Source organism: Podarcis gaigeae (genome assembly GCF_964106915.1).
Source record: "Podarcis gaigeae genome assembly, chromosome: 15".
Classification (NCBI taxonomy): domain Eukaryota; kingdom Metazoa; phylum Chordata; class Lepidosauria; order Squamata; family Lacertidae; genus Podarcis; species Podarcis gaigeae.
This window is the reverse complement of record NC_139692.1, coordinates 19,507,950-19,524,995: the sequence shown is the minus strand read 5'-3', so window position 1 is coordinate 19,524,995 and position 17,046 is coordinate 19,507,950. Positions and strand designations below refer to the sequence as shown.

Genomic DNA, 17,046 nt, shown 5'->3' with positions numbered 1-17,046 from the left:
TATAACCTTTTATTATTTTTACAGCTTTGTTCAACACCTTCTCTCTGCATGCAAAACCAACTAAAGTCCATCATGCTGTCCTTTTACTGAGCTGGCAAGATAGCACAGCAGTCAGAAAGCTGGGCTGCATCATATGCTTCCATTGATGGAAAGAGCCTATTTTGCATGTGACCTTTTTAGTGCACTTCTAAGCTTATTTTTATTTTATTAATTCAATTTATATACTGCCCTTTACTCTAAGATCACAGAGTAGTGCACAACATTAAGAACATAATTTGCACAGCAAAATAATAAAAACAGAATACACAAAATACAGCATAAGAATAGTATAGAATAATCATAATAGTCCACCCACCACCCATTTATCAGGTCTTATTTAATGGCTATTATTTAATGGCCGAAGGCCTGAGTGAAGAGGAATGTTTTGCCTGGTGCCTCTACTGGGAGACCAAGGAACAGATTTGATGTAGATAGATATTACTTAATGCTGTCACTTTGCTGAATTGCCCCTACTACATAAATCTCCTGCTCTGTCACAAGAGACTAGGGCCCTGCGGGACTTGACATCTTTCCGCAGGGCCTGCAAGACAGAGCTGTTCCACCAGGCCTTTGGTCAGGGCACAGCCTGACTCCCTCCTTTGGCAATCCTCACAGAACTTCTAGCCCAATGGTTGCCATTAATTTGATTGGAATTAATTTTATAATGAAATGATTTTAGAATGTTTTATCGTTTTACTGTTGTTAGCCGCTCTGAGCCCGGCTTCGGCTGGGGAGGGTGGAATATAAATAAAATTTTTTTTTATTATTATTATTGTGTGGGAGACCTTGGACACACAGTTACACTCCCCTGAGTTGCTGCATTGATTCAAAGCCTCCAGTCAGTTCCACAGAGTAGATATAGGCACTGTGCTTCAAAACTGCAACCCAGGGTCATTTTTACCTCCTTCCCCCATTATGCTTAAGCAGAGCATGACATAATATGGAGAGAAGGGAGACTGCAGACCGACATGTCTGACAGTGCAATCAGCTTCCCTGTGTTGAGTAAGCATCATCTCTAGTGCTGGCCAGGCATCCAAGGGGTCTTGGATGTGACCATAGGATTCAGTTGTTCATAATTTCCCCCCTAAGAGCACCTTAATCAATTAGCATAAATAAGAAAACGGAGGGGGAAAACTGCTTAGAAATTCATTCTCATTGTGGAAAGAATTCAGAGGATGATTGTGTACGTGTATGTATTGTTTATCTGTGCGCGCGCACACACACAGAGACACATATAGGCAAAACCAAGCAACAAGCTTTTTGCCTGGCACATAATAATCCATGCAGTAGAAATAACGCCATGGCATCTGGCATCTTGTGGGCTCCGCTTGCTTCTCTACTAGTTGAGCATATTTTGCAAGCCAGGAAGGGACTTTCACACCAGTACTAAAGCCATATTGAAGATACACCTAGTGGTTTTCTCCATAATCTGGAAGCAAATGATTTGGCCCTTGCGACATAAGGAAATATGTTTACTTTCCTTCCACTGTAAGAGCCGATGGCAGCAACAAAGGAATGGATTTCTTGAGCGATTCTTGCAATCTCACTTTTAACACTCCATGTGCACCATTCAAGGAGAGAGGAACAACCCCTGCATTTGTGCTTCCCAGGAGATAGATCATTTGGAAAACCCACCAAAGAGTTGAGCATTTCACCTTGTTTGACTCTCACGTCTTGGATTTTTCCTCCCCTTTACTGTGGGAAGCATTTAGGCAGGGGTAAGCCAGGAAAACTAACCCCAGTAACCCATCAGATGTTGCATGCATGGAGACAAGCCACTGGCCCTTTCTCCCTCTCCTTCCACAGATGTTTGGGCGACATCCACATGGAACTAACATCTAGCCATCTTGATTTTGCACAACCTTTCACCCCCCCTACACACCTGTGTCATTTATTTGTGAATTAACTTTAACCCACTCCCCCTTTCTTTTTCTTTTCCCACCTCATGTATCTCTCCACTTGCGATGGGCACCAGTAATGGGCACCAGAAACTGTGGCAAACATTTTTGTCGCAATTTTTCACCCATTTTACACAGTGGCCAAGGGAAAGAATTGGTGAAGTTGGGTGGCAAGAGATGAGAAGGGGAAAGGATGTTCACGTTCAGTGGAGATGGCCAAGGCTGGAGATGGAGATGGCCAAGTATGAACTATGTACCAGGTTGCAGTTGGCTGATTTTGTGGAGGAGTCCTTCCACTTTTACTTAACTGAAGTAGGAGGCAATTGATTTTACTGCCAAAAACTCACCACCACCCTTTTTGGGGTATGTTTTGTCTGAAGGAGAGAAGGTCAAGGAAGACATGGAAATTGGAGCAGACTTATTTTCTGTTGCTCCAGAAGACATGACTAGAATCAGTGTGTGGAGATTGCAAGGAGGCAGATTTCAGCTATATGTTAGAAGGAAGTTCCTACTTGACAGTGACAAACTGCCTCTGGAGGTTTGCTGGAGATACTCAGTTAAACACATGCTGGATGACCGCTTCTCATGAGCACTTTTAAGTTGCACCCTGTCTTGCAGATCCTGCTTTGAGGTTGGACTCACCAAGGTTCAAAGCCCCAAATGTAATGATTCTGATTATCTGTTTTTACTACTCTACCTCCAAAGATCTCAGGTTGGAGTGCAGTCTATTCTCCCCTTTTTATTCTCATAACAACCCTGTGAATTAGATTGGACTTGGAAATAGTGACTGGCCCAAAGAGGGCACTGATTTGAGTCCAACACTCCCTGATTTGAGTCCAACACTCTAATCACTACACCACTTAAAGTCCTTATTCTAAAAATGGTTTGTCTTTTCCTGCAGTCTTTTAGGATTTCCTTTGAAGTCTAAAGCCAGTATCCACCTCTGCCAGTTTTGACAAGGCAGCCATGTAGGCAGAGGGAATCTGCATCAGCTGTGCCACATTTTATGCAGCTGCTGCTGTATTCATTGAGGTCACAGCTACAAATGTATTTGTTGAGGTCACAGCTACAAATGGTCTCCTATCCAGTTTCAGATAAAAGCAAATGATTAATCGCCTGTCCTAATGTACCTAGCTGACTGCATGCCATTGCAACAAAAGGAAGCCTTTTGACTTCAACCCTGAATATTCACTTAACTATATTATCCTAAAGCATAAAAGACCCACAGCAATTTGTTTATTTATAAGATTGCCTATATACCACTTTTTGGTTCCCAGAAGAGGGTCCCCAAAGCAATTTACAATAAAAAACTGAAATATAATACTACCAGTTTTAAAAATATTAAATCCAAGAGCAGTATAGGACAACCACAGTTTGATTCGTAGGGGGGATAAAAGCTTCAAACCTAAAAGCTAGGTGGGAAAAATAACTTTAAAAATCTTGACAGCTCACCTAAAGTTGGAGGAAGAGGCCAGCCACATCTCTTTGGGGTAGAGTGCCCCAGCCTGTCTGGAACTATGAGCAGAAGTACCTCACACCTCAAGAGTCTACTGCAGGATCCATTTGTGTTCCTAGAAGTTAACAGCCAACAGAATAAACTCTGGAGGCACTGTGTAAATGGGCTTTCCTTTACCCTCCCAGCTGTCATCTTGGCTTCCCAGCTCCTTTCTCTTTTCAGTTTCATGCGCATGTTCTGAGCATGATCTTTTGTATGAACTTTTTAATAACAAGACTTCTTTTTCTCTTCAGCTAGTGGCACTTGAGAGTTATGCTAAGATTATCGGTTGGTTCGGACAGAATATTCTTACTAAGGCTCAGCCAAACTTTTGAACTATTTAAAGCTTGACCTTAATTGTGTGGGGGTGGGGCAGCCTTTTTGGCCAAGCCCCTGTACTAATGTACTAAACATGTGAACTGTTATTTGTTTTTGCTGAAGCATCATAGTACTAATCTACATGAATGTTTATGCCTGGATAATTATCATTTTTTCCCCTTTTTACAGCTTGGTGATGTGATTAAGCCAAAAATTCTGGCCAAATTGTGTGCTTTGGGTTAAAAACACCAAACACAATAAGGATGTGCCATATTGATGCCTAAACATTTCCTGACATGAATCCACCCTCACTCACATTTATTCCTACTCTGAAATGAGTGCAGCTCAGGTTTTTACACTATTCGCTTATAAGTGCTAGCTATATTGAGAGCATGTTCCAGCAGGGGACTGTAAGGTCCCTTCAGGGTAACAAATGGGCATGCATATATGACTAACAAAAAACATGTTCTCATTCACAATGTAAAATGGAATTATCCAAACTCATTTCATGCATTTATGCAGAAGTAGGTTCCGCTGAGCTCTAGGATATGGATGGGGAACCTATCCACACACACCCCATGTTGTTGGACTTCCATTCTCATCAGCCCTAGCCCAACATGCCCAGTAGTAAGGGATGATGGGAGTTACAGTCCTACAACATCTGAACTATAACTTCTGGGAGGCTGCAGCCAGAGGGTTGTGCCAGTGCAGCAGGTGTGACTGAAGAATGTGAGGTGTCCAAGCCAGCAAGCACTACCCACTACCCCCCAACAGAACCAGCTATAGCCTGAGAGAACTGTTGAGTCAGGGGCCACTAGAGACCTCTGTGTTTTAAGACAGAGGCAAGGAAGGCCATGAAGCCCAGGGTGCCCTCAGTCAGCGTGAGAAAGGATCTCTGCTGCTCTATATTGATGCCATTTATTCATTTTAGTATTTTAAAATTGTGAACCACTTTGGGTTCCTTGGCAGAAAGGCGGTATTTAAGGCAGTAAATAAAAACAAATAAGCCAGAATGACCCACAGGTTCCCCATCCCTGCTGTAGATTGTAGCTGTGTCTGCATCCCTTGTTCACAGCATGGGTATTGTGCCAGTGTTTGGGGTGCAACTAGCACCTGCTCACATGTTTACTGAATGCTTGAGTGCTCTTGTTTGAAGAAGATGGTTGATACACACCTGGTCCAGATGTGAATGGGTCTGCTCCAAGCATGGGGATGCGGGTGGCACTGTGGGTTAAACCAAAGAGCCTAGGACTTGCTGGATCAGAAGATTGGCAGTTTGAATCCCTGCAACGGGGTGAGCTCCTGTTGCTCGGTCCCAGCTCCTGCCAACCTAGCAGTTCGAAAGCCCTTCAAAGTGCAAGTAGATAAATAGCTACCGCTCCGGCGGGAAGGTAAATGGCATTTCTGTGCGTTGCTCTGGTTCACCAGAAGCGGCTTAGCCCTGCTGGCCACATGACCCGGAAGCTGCACGCCGGCTCCCTCGGCCAATAAAGCTAGATGAGCGCTGCAACCCCAGAGTCGGTCACGACTGGACCTAATGGTCAGGGGACCCTTTACCTTTACCTTTACTCCAAGCATAGCCAAGCCCGGGTTAAGCTTCGTGTTTCTAACCCCAAATGCACAATTTTAGGCTTTTAACAGCCCACTGTGGTTTGTGAAACACAATTTCATAGAGAATGGGAGAGACCTACATTGTGTTTCTTTTGCATTATGATGATTCTGAGTTCGAGTGATGCTAATTTCAGTTCATTACAGTTTCTTTAAAAGGCCTTTGGAGGCACTGGGTCTGTCTGAGGAAAGGGCCCATATGCTTTGCATGCAGAGAAGGGTCCAGGTTCCGTCCCTGGAATGGTGGACTAATGTTCTAACTCATTCTAAGGCAGCTTCATCTGCTACTAAGCTTTGAGCAGTTTTCTAGGAGGAAGGGGCTTGCGATACGTTGTACAGAGCCCTTGTGGAATTAAAACAGCAGCAAAGAACCTACGATCTTAGGAGATAATTTCATAGCCAAAATCACTGAGCGTGTATCCAGGCTTTTGAGAGCTCTCTCGTAGAATTTCTCAGAAAACCCTTTTTGCAATAAATAGGCTACAGGGAAATGACACCACAAGGTGGGTTACATTCTAGCAAATGTGCTGTGTGGTGGCATAAAGAGGAAATTGGGTTGAGGGAGAAGCAGCAGACATGCTTGATCTCTTCTTTTGTAGTAGAAACCTCACAAAGATCTGCTGCTGCTGCTGCTGCTGCTGCTGCTGCTGCTGGCGTTGGGGATATAGAGCAAAGAGCTCTGAATCCCAGAACTCATGAGCATCTTGGAGACGACAGAAGCACATGACAAGTGATGCAAGTTTGGCCTCACTTCCAAGTGGTGAGCAAGCAATGCTACTACTGAGCTTGCATCAGTGCCCAGATGGTTTCACATCAGCTGCCACAGGTCAGCTGTGTACAAAACCAGTTTGGCACTAGCCTGTGTCACATTCATAATATGGGCAAGTATTTACCCAGCTCCGCAACAGGAAATCCCTCCTCGTTTATGGCCTTTAGGGGACAGGAGAGTCATAATCTGCAAGGGCTGTGGGGGAAAGGTAATTATTTCACTATCATCTCAATGCTTTTACAACACCCGGGAGAGGTAACCTGGTACACTGCCTCCCCCCAGCCTGTCAGAACTCATTTGTCCCCATTTAATTTGCGCTGCAATGTAACTTCGTCTTCAAGCACTGTAACTGCTGAATTGCTTTGTGCTGTAATGGGATTTGCAAAACCTACAGCCTTCATTAGCAGCAGCAGCAGCAGTCAGAATAGCGTCTGGCCTAATTGACTATGGGGTGGGTGGCCAGCAAGGTAGTCAACACACTTTGTTCCTTTCAGTTAGAAAATAATTTTTTGAGGCAGAAATCTAAGGACACTTCAAGGGCCAGAAAACCCCAGTTCTTGATCGACAGATTTCAGAAAACAACTGCTCCGCTTGATGATAGCTAGAATATTAGCCATACACTGTGTATTAGGAAACCTCCGTGAAGTACAATTAGCACTCACAACTTGAGCAAGCTAGGCGTGTCATCAGGCCACTGCTAGAAACAGGATTAAATCTAGGTGAAATCTTTCAATGAAGTCTACCATAGCTCTTCTTAATGTTCCTATGCAACAAGAGGTTTCTAGATGATGCACTAATGTATTGTGAGCTCTATTTTAATTTTATGGATGTATTTTTGTACCACCCACACACATGAAATATCAATGCCTCATGGCCGTGGATTCTGCCCTCTCCCACACATTTAATGTAATTTGTGAAAGAGCCTTGAGTGGTCTCTTTGTGTCAGTAGATCCTGCAGGGCAAAAAGACAAGCTGGCAGATAATGCTCCGCCCACATGTAACATGTAAAATCCTTAAGCTAGTGGCTACCAGTGCATCTTGTGGCAGTGAGTTCAAGAAGTGGGCTGGATATTTTGGCAAGCTGTCTGTAGGCGTGGCCTCTGTAAAAAAGCCAAAGGGGACCTCAAAGCCTTCCTGCACAGCCTCCTTTGAAGTGAAGGGCTCTCCAGTCAGATTGTTCCCAAAGACTGGCATGGCATCATCTGTGCCGAGAAAGCCCAACCTATGAGTTTGGACGTGACCCAGTACAGATTACACTTGGGGCCATGAATAATAAGAGGAACTAGGGGGAATGCATCACATAGTAATTTTTTTTGTTCATTTATTTTGACAGCGGTAATTTATTTCCCATTATTCCTGATAAGGCACCCTAATGGAATTGGAAATATATACAAGGCACACTTCACTAAAAGCACCAGAGCTTTAATCATACAAGACCTCACTGCTGCTTCTGCTCACCAATCATTATCGGAATGAGGGGTGGGGAGAGCAGGGTGTTTTGTTTTTTTACCTTTTTTTTTTTTTTTTTTGAAGAATGCACACATGCACCCTGAGGGATGAATTAGGACACTTCCTAATCAAACCATTTTTGCTAGGTTATGCTCCAGAATGCATTAATGCTGGAGGAAATTCTCCCTCTCTCTCTCTCTCTCTCTCTCTCTCTCTCTCTCTCTCTCTCGACTTCAGCTGTCTCTACAGAGTTAGGACTGATTTGGTGTTTGGATAGTGAGAAATTAAACACGACAAAAGTTATTTAAAATAATAATAATAATAATAATAGTGGTGCAGTTATAACCAGCAAAAGTGTTCCACCTCTCTGCTACAGATAGTTCTAAGGAATTTTGCATTTATTAAAAAAGAAAGAAAAAGACACCTGGGCCCCACACTTGCCCTAAACAAACAGCATCAGGGCTGCTGCGAAACTGATTTGTCAAATTTCTTTGTCAGGTGAAAGCCCATTAATTGACCAACTGGATCAGACCAAACTTCAGTCAGATCTTGGTCCCTAGTATCTACCCCTAAATATGTTGCTAGGCCCTCTCCTTGTGAATTTCTCTTAATCCTTTTTTAAGATCCTGCACTATTGGCCACCATAGCATTCTGTCTCAATGAGTTTCATAGGTAGATTATAGTTTTATAGATTAAGTTTCTCCACATACTGACTGCTTCGTTGGCTGAGTGCTAGTATGCTGGTGGGGTGGGGGAGGGTAGAGAGAAACATTTATTGGGCCACTTTTCCTTTCTTTATTTCTTTTGGTTCTGCAGTGTAGTAGAAATGAAGTACTTCTTATTGTCAGTGGTTCCCCAGAATTTCCTGAGTGTCCTTGTTTACTTTTTCCGCCATCAGCAAACCTGTATCTGAAGATGAAGCAGTCTCTTTATCCAAGAGCCCTATGCTTTCTGCGTTGCACTTGAGCAAAAACTCAGCAACATCTTTGTTATAACTACATCAGTTGATCCCCTTCTTGCCCAGCCAGTAGAATTTTCTTCAGATTGAGAATGAGGGAAGTTCTGTTCCCACATTCTGAATAGAATCAAAATGCTTCTTTCCCCTGAAAATACCACGGAGAGTAGAAAAGGAAGTTCTGGGAAGTTTTGGTCTTCAGAGGTATTCTGCCTTTGAATATGGATTCTGTATTCAACTACCATGCCAATCTGTTCTCAATAGGATTATCCTTCATGAATTTGTCTTCAGCCTTCAAAGAAGGACTATACAGATTAGTGGAGGATGTATCTGTTCTCAGTGGTTCGACCTTATTGTGGCATTGACTTAAATACGAGACTCTTGGAACTAACAGAAGGGTATTGGCCATTGGGGTCAGATGCTTGGCAAGATGTCCTGCAGTTGACCAAAGGCAAAAGACATGATCCACCTGAAAGGTTTTTATGTGCAAGCCATGTCAAAAGTAACTTCAAACTGGCCTGGATTTACACCCTAGTACAGTACCAGTTTGTTAACTATTCTCTGGACCCTAATCTATAAAGAGTCTCTGGGTGAATTCTGAGATCCCAAGAAAGGTTATTGAGGGCGAAGCCTTTGATCCTGTTAAGCAGGTAAAGGATTAATTGTTCATCACCTCCTGGGAAACAGATCAATAACCACTACCCAAAGAAAGCAGCCTATTCACTCACCCTTCTGTTACTGTCATTTGCTTACTCAGTGGCTGTCAAAGGACCAAAATCCATGTCAGAGCAAGTTGCCTTCCAAAGAAGGGGGAGCACAAATCAGTTCCCACAGAAAAGATGGATTGTGGGAGCCTCTCAGTCAATTATGGATTTCACCTTCCTCCCTCTCCTCCCCCGTGGCACAGTCAGCATGACAGGTGGCAAGAATGGCACTAAGGGGAAATGAGGGAAAAAGGGCACTGGAAGTAACCAATGGAGGGGGGAGGGTGCCTGTCATTTGCTCAGGCCATTTGCCTCTTAATGGAAGCATGATTGATTTGTTGCTGTGCCCGTGCTCCCCAGAACATGGATATTTAAGTTAGGAAGGAAGGAAGGGCAAGGACATTTTAAAGGCAAAAGATGATATAAGGCAACACATGCCTTGTTATTGGCTTCATTCTGTGCAAAACCTGCAAATATTGGCATCATGTTTGTTTAGTACTGGGAGAGAAATGATCACCTTCCACTTCGCACCTTTAGGTACTTGGAGGGCCCAAGCCATCTGCTTATTTTTTTTCAGAAGCAGTGGGGTTTCATGATTCATCCCAAACCTTGACCTAGATACCTTAGGGATGTGCTGAGCCCCCAGGAAATTCCCAGGCTTTAATCAAAACCCTGTTGCTTTGACAATGTTCCGACATCCAAATCCCCTAATACACCTTAAGCTGGGGAAGGCATTTAGTAGCAACTCTAGAATAGAGAGCTCCATAGTCTCCTTCATTCTTTGAGTTAGCCACACCCATGATGTAAGGGAAATGTTTTTGTATCATGGAGACCTTTCTCTTAATTCTTAATCAAAATGACCCTCCATAACTATAACCGGATTGAAGCTACCTTTTGATAATTTACTGTGTTTTGCCTTCTTATATTAACCTGAGAACAACTCGGCTGAATCAGGCCAAAGGTCCATGTAGCCCAGCATCTTGCTTCCCACGGTGCCAGTCCAACTGCCCTAGTGGGAAGTCGCAAGCTGGAAGATGACAGCAATAGCTTTTTGTCTGCCCTGAGTCTGTTGCTCATTGGCTTCATTGAAAGATTCTGAATTCTAGTGTGATGTGAGAGGGAGAAAACAGCAGCAGCAGCAGCAACAGAGGGCAGGATGGAACCCTTGGCCCTTCTTTCTGACATTCTTCTAAATATTTGGAGTTGTCAGAATCTCATTGCCTGTGTGCTCACTTTTGTAGCCTTCATATAATCAAACTTATGGGACGTATCCTTTTCCCCACATGTTATAATCAAGTCCAGTTTTATTATTTGTTGGTTGTGTAGATGATCCCATATTGTAAAGCCAAAAGAAGACAACAGGCTGAAGGCTGTGTGTGTGTGTGTGTGTGTGTGTGTGTGTGTGTGTGTGTGAAGGCTCATCCACAGTTCCATGGCTTCTAGGTATGGATCCAAGAGGTTTTTTCTTTGGTCCCATCACTTTCCCTGGGAAAGCAGGCTGTTCACAGCTGAATTGGAGCAAACATCAATCAGCTTTTCTGTGGATTGGTGTTTGCTCTGATTTAGCGGTAAATAGTAAGTTTTCCTGGAGAAAGTGTCAGGTCAAAAAAAGCCCCCCGCCCTCTCGAACCTGTGCCTAGAAGTCACAGACCAAATGGAAGAAATTGTGGGATGAAAGGGGTTCAGGTAAGTAGACGTGTTGGTCTGACTCAGTAGAAATAAATTAAAAAATTGTCTAGTAGCACCTTGGAGACCAACTGAGTTTGTTCTGGGTATAAGCTTTGGTGTGCGTGCACACTTCTTCAGGTACAACACTTTTTCAGATGAGAGGGAGAGAGAGAGCATGACTGTTAAGAACATGGCAGATAAGTCCTGGTTGGGTTAGATAGCTCTGTTCCTTTTTGTTAGTTCTAATGAGTAAGCAGCTTTGGGCAAGAAGCAATCCAGGAGAGTCTGTCAAGGAGAGAGAATTTGCAGTAGGAATGGGGAGACTTTGGTTCATTCGCATTTAAAAGCAAACCTACCTAATATGACCTTCCCAAAACAACATGAAAAGCAATGCACAGGCATCCTTCAAAATTTTCACATCTTCAAATTTTGCAATGCGCTTCTCCGGCCAAGTAATGTGCACAAAATGTATATACTAGGGTAAAGGGTGCGTAGTAATGCATATATTAGTGAAAATAGCATTTATAATTCATTATATTAGGGTGAACTGTTGTAAAATGTATATTCAGCAAAATAGCATACTGAAATGTGTATATTCGAAATTTGCACTAAAATGCTGGTGAACTTTCATGAGGCCTTTGTTGTTGTTTTTAAAAAAGTTGCAAACTGATGTGAACGGAAGACTAGAAAAATGAGAAACAACAAAACTGAAATTAACAGATAGGACCTTCTCTGTTTTGCAGAGTACAATATTATCCTAGCAAAGGATGGCTACAATCTGGGGTACAAGATAGGATTTTCATACATCACTTCTTGTGCTTATAGAAGCTGGAAGAGTGATTCATAAATTGTGTAAATAAATAAACAGCAATAGAAGACAAGGCTGTTTAATGATGAGGTAGCTAAGCTGAAAAAAATCCAGGATGGTTGAGTAGGCCAATTGGAGTGCTAAATGATCTGCCCATCATGGAGACTAGGTAAGAAGCACAGTTCTGCAGCTACCTAACTGCTTGCGACTGCCTTCCAAAAGAGTCAAAGAATATGGGATAAGTTTCCCATAGGTTCTAAATCTATATGGAATCCACATTGAAAGCATTTAAGCATGTTAGTACTTAGACGTTTGGCATTCTGCACTCTGAATCTGCAAGTCCTCCCAGAAGGAACACAAGAAATGTGTGCTGTACAGCTGCAACCATTTTGAATTTCATGCTTGTGGGATTTCATTTATGCTTTCAGTAGTTAGTTGAGCCAATCATTTATCCTTGACAGGATGTTAAATGTGAAATGTACCATTTTTTGCAGGTGAGCCCAGCGCACCCAAGCTGGAAGGCCAGATGGGAGAAGATGGAAACTCCTTTAAAGTGAATCTCATCAAGCAAGATGATGGAGGCTCCCCCATTCGGCACTATCTCATCAAATACAGAGTTGTAAGTAAGACACTGGCATCTGGGCAAGCCCTGCGTAGTGTTTTATGAATTGTTTCCTGGGCTGTCAAGTGATTAAAAACATTTTTCATTCACTATGACTTCAGTCAATCTAAATTTTTATAAGTTTGCATATCATTCTGAAGCAGCCTTTTGCTTTTAGATGACACAGATATGTGTCTTAGCAGGCACTTGCTACCTGCAGTCTTTAGGAATACTTGTGTTAAAAACAGCATTGTTTTAGAACAAAAATCTTGCTTCTGAGCTAATCCAGGACACATCTTTATTCAATTAAAAGTTATTTCCTTGATTCTTCTGACCCAAGGCCTAGCCAACATGGTGCCTTCCAGATGTTGTGGACTACAAATCCCATCAGCCCCAGCAAATGTGGCCAATCTTCTGGGATGATGGGAGCTATAGGTCTCTCCATTTTGGCTACCTCTAACAGCTTGGGGCCATGTTATTTGAAGGGTTGCTTTACCCCATATGTGCCTAATCGGCTGCTTTGATCTGGGGGACTACTTTCACTTCTATGAGGACCATATAATGTCTATTCGGATTCTTTGGACCTTTCAGTGTAGCAGCACCTTTGCTTTGGAATTCCCTGCCTATTAACTATTAACTGTCTCCAGATGTTTTGGAACTACAAATCCCATCATCCCTAGCTAACAGTGCCAGTGGTCAGGGATGATGGGAATTGTAGTCTCAAAACATCTGGAGGGCAGAGTTTGCCTATGCCTGTCTTAGCTTCTCTCCTACCGCCCTCCTGCTTCATTTTCTGGCTCTAATTCTGGACTTCTCTCTGCCACCAGCTCTCAGCTCACTAAGCCCTGATACCTCTTCCCAGTCTTCTCCCTCACCCATTGTTGTCTCACCCCAGGCTTTGAGCCTTCTTCCCATGGTGGTTCCCTAGCTGGTTCCTCCCATTATACTTCTATGTCCAACCAGCCCATGACTTAAGTTGGTTGTTGGTATGTGTTGTACAACTCTGTTTACAGTCTAATGTATTTATGTTTATATTTTTCTGTGTGGTGGGGAAAAGGCAGGGTGACCAGGCCTGATCCCTGCACCAGCTGCAATATGACATGGCAGTCAGGTCCAGGTCAAGCCTGATAAAGTCACCGCGCTCAGTGAGACTGGCTTTGGATCAGCCAGGCTCAACCCCACCTCCTCCCCAGCTTTGGATCATTTTGGATTTTCCTGCTGGCAAGCATCCCACCATTGCACTTCATTGAGTGCAGCAGGCTTTCAGTGAGTGCAGGGTTGAGCTTACCTTGTTTTTTCAAAGTGGCTTAAGGTGGTGTTTCTTCTTCTTCTTCCAATTAAACATTTCTCTAGTGTTCTGTAGCCTCCTTTACTGCCAGTGGTTCATGATACGTGGGATGGGGAGATGTCTCCCCATTTTCCTGTGCTTACAGGAGAACCCCACCAAGAACATTGTGGGTTTTCAGAAAGTATAGGTATCCGAGGGGGCTGTAGAATGCAGACCTCCATAACAGTGACTGAAAGAAAGGGGACCCACAAAACTCCTCTGCCACCTCAAAAGGGAGGTAAGCACAAGACAAACCCAGCACACCATCTGTGAAAATTTCAGCACAATTTTATTTCCCCTTTTGTGACTTTTAGACATATTTTCTTTTCTCATTATTTCATGGCAAGTGGTAAAAAGACCCTCTCCCTGCTAAAAAGGACAGAATCGTTTTTCATCCAGTCAGAAGCTATAAGGCATCTTCCTAGGCTCCTTTTATTCCTACCACTTTTGTGCCAAAGGCATTACTTTATGGCAGAGAGGAGAGGAGGAGAGAAACCGTTTGTCTGGATCTAAAAGACCAACTAAGTCAGTTCTTGGTATGAGCTTTCGTGTGCATGCACACTTCTTCAGATATCTGAAGAAGATATCTGTATCTGAAGAAGTGTGCATGCACACGAAAGCTCATACCAAGAACTGACTTAGTTGGTCTTTAAGGTGCTACTGGAAGGAATTTTTTTTGTTTTGACTATGGCAGACCAACATGGCTACCTATCTGTGTCTGGATCTAGATGTTCTTTTGTGCTCAGAAATCATAGCCTTGTCTAAACAGCAGCTCACTGCTAAACTGCCCTCCCTGCTTTTTCTATCCATTCCCGCAACCCACGCTGCATTTCCACAGAAGCATTCCGCTGAATGGAAACCTGAGATGCGTCTTCCTTCAAGCAGTGACCATGTCATACTCAAGGCTCTGGATTGGAACGCTGAATACGAGGTCTATGTGATTGCGGAGAACCAGCAAGGGAAATCCAAGCCTGCGCATTATGCCTTCAGGACTTCAGCGCAGCCAACCATCATCCCAGGTATGGCAGCAACCAGCTTCCCGCCATTGTTTTCTGCTTGGAATTAATGCAACAGCGCCACATCCTTTAATGTGCTTGAGTTTTTTAAAAACCAAAAAACACCAAAATCCTCAGCAACTTGCTTGCTTACAGCCATTCTCATAACCGGTTACCCATCTAAAGCTTTATTACTCAGCCTTGGACATACCAAACACGATAGGTCGATCCATAGTACAGTCCAACTGGTTTAACCATTTTCCCTGCCCGCCAAGTCCATGAAGTGGTAGTTCCTTGTAACTCATGGCACTCAGGTGAGAATCTTCAAACCCATCGTCAAGGCAAAGGGCAAAATCCAGGTCCCGTGCCATTGTTTCTGGCGACGTACTTCTTCTTTCCTCCAATGGCCAGTGCTGTGAAGCAGGCCTGGGGGACTTGTAAACCTTCAGATGTTGCTGGGCTACAACAGCCATGATCCATGCCCACTGGCCATGCTGGCTAAGTCTGATGGAAGCTGGAGTTGCAGCAACATGGGGAGGACCAACATCAGCAGGGACTGCCGTTCAAATGTACCTGTGGATTTTTCACCCCTTCATACTACAGGAGCATCTCTGGCATTGAGGCTTAAGCAGATGTGATGCTCAAGAAGTGTGAGCTTTTCTCCTTCTTAGTTTTCACATGCAATTTTTTGCTTTCTTTCATATTGGCTATTCCCCAAGATATAGCCAAAGGAGATGCAAGCTTAATATTCAAAGAAAGCGTTCTAGCTTGATTTTTACCACACAGAGGTGTATTTACACAAATGAGAAACCACAGAAGTAAATAAGGCACTTTATGGTATTATTAAAAATCAAAAGCGTAACTCAATTTTTCTAATGTGTACCATATATCAAGGCAGTAATGCCTGGAGGAATAGTATTTTAAAGCTGCTTTGGAGCAGCTGAAGAAGGCCTTGGCAGGAGTGGTTAACCTGTGCCCCCCCCCAGATGTTACTGGATTATAACTCCCATCCTTTCCTATTGGCCACACTAGCTGGGGCTGATGGAATCTTAGCATTTCTAGAGTCTCAGGTTAACCACCCCTTCTTAAAATGTCAACCCCAGGCAAAACCAAGCTTAGGGATTAGCAAAAACTCTGGTGACACTTGATATTAAGTACCATTGTGACCATGAAATTGTTCACCTCTACAGAACTCTTGCTATTTTAGACCTTGAACAAATAGCGCCTCAAAAATAACTGTTTTGGCACATTGAGATATTGATTGCACAGCAAATACAGAACACCGAGTCCACGGGCAGAGCAGCTGCCTGAATGTTGGGCTATGAAATCACGTTGCAACATGCTGCTGTTATTTGGAAAGTAATGTAGTGAGCCGTGGACTCAGAGCAGAAGGAGGAAAATCACTCATTCACTTGCCACACACCTCTTAGCCTAAGCTTTCTATACTTGGTAATAAGAAAAAAATTAAAATTCAACATTTCTTGCCAAGGCAGCTTAATCACACATTGTGCCAAGAAGAACTGAACCTCATGACGCAAATTAAGACCATGTTTATATTTGGCTTCGTTTGCTTAATCCATTTTGTGTTGGCTCATGAAGGTAACGGGCAAAAGAGGAAAACATTTTAGGAGCTAGAAATAGATTTATACTAGGCCTGACATATTTGGGGGCACAGAATCCTTCTGGAGGGGCACATGTCTGCAGCAGGCAAGTGCAAGGGATACTAGAATCACTGCAGTATCCCTTCAATTTAACAACTGCTGCTAGAAGCATGTCCCCAAGGAGGATTCCCCGCCCACAAATAAATCCCATTGTGCCTGGAATACATCTATATTTACTCTTTTTTGCCTATCAGTGATGTTTCCCCCATTTTTGTGGTGTATTTTATTCATCAACTTGATGAGCAACAAACTAGAGAGAAGGCTAAAGACTTCACTCCCTGTTCATGGCAAGCCCTGTGCCTCCATGCATATAGCTCCATTTTTGGGTAAGGGTGATGGAGACACCTTGGAGAAGAAGGCTTTGCTTGGGCTTTGTGGTAATCTTTGCATTTTGCCTTTTCTCCTCTTACTTTCGGAAGGGTTGAGGTGGACACAATGTCATTTGCCACCTAAAGATTACGCCTAAGCAGAGACACTCAGTAACATACTAAACTGACTGATGTTCTCGTTTGCTACACCAGCATCTCTAACTAATGTTCCACACCATCAACTCTTTGAAGGACAAATTTCATGGCCAGAGCTGTAACAAATTCTGGGGTAGGGCAGTGGTGGTGTTTGGTTCTCAAGCGCGTTTTCCAATTCAAATTTGTTTCCAAGAATTTGAATTTATATCTTCCTGGTTTGACTTCCCCTTCCCCACCCCAGCCCCCAAACATTCCAAATTATTGTTGGATCCAGATTACTGAAAGAA

The 17,046-nt window shown here is 43.3% G+C and overlaps 1 protein-coding gene across 11 annotated transcripts in view; it reads left to right on the top strand.

The window, feature by feature from the left end:
* The window catches only part of NCAM1 (neural cell adhesion molecule 1), a 216,291-nt gene that overhangs the window by 177,262 nt on the left and 21,983 nt on the right, over window positions 1-17,046 (top strand). For all 11 annotated transcript variants that reach the window (XR_014558241.1, XM_083713940.1, XM_083713937.1 and 8 more), the window contains 2 exons: window positions 12,206-12,330; window positions 14,478-14,658. Coding sequence is in view for 10 of the 11 variants with exons in the window: in XM_083713940.1 (XP_083570066.1) it covers window positions 12,206-12,330; window positions 14,478-14,658 (306 nt within the window). In the remaining variant the exon portion in view is untranslated. The remainder of the gene's footprint in view (window positions 1-12,205; window positions 12,331-14,477; window positions 14,659-17,046) is intronic.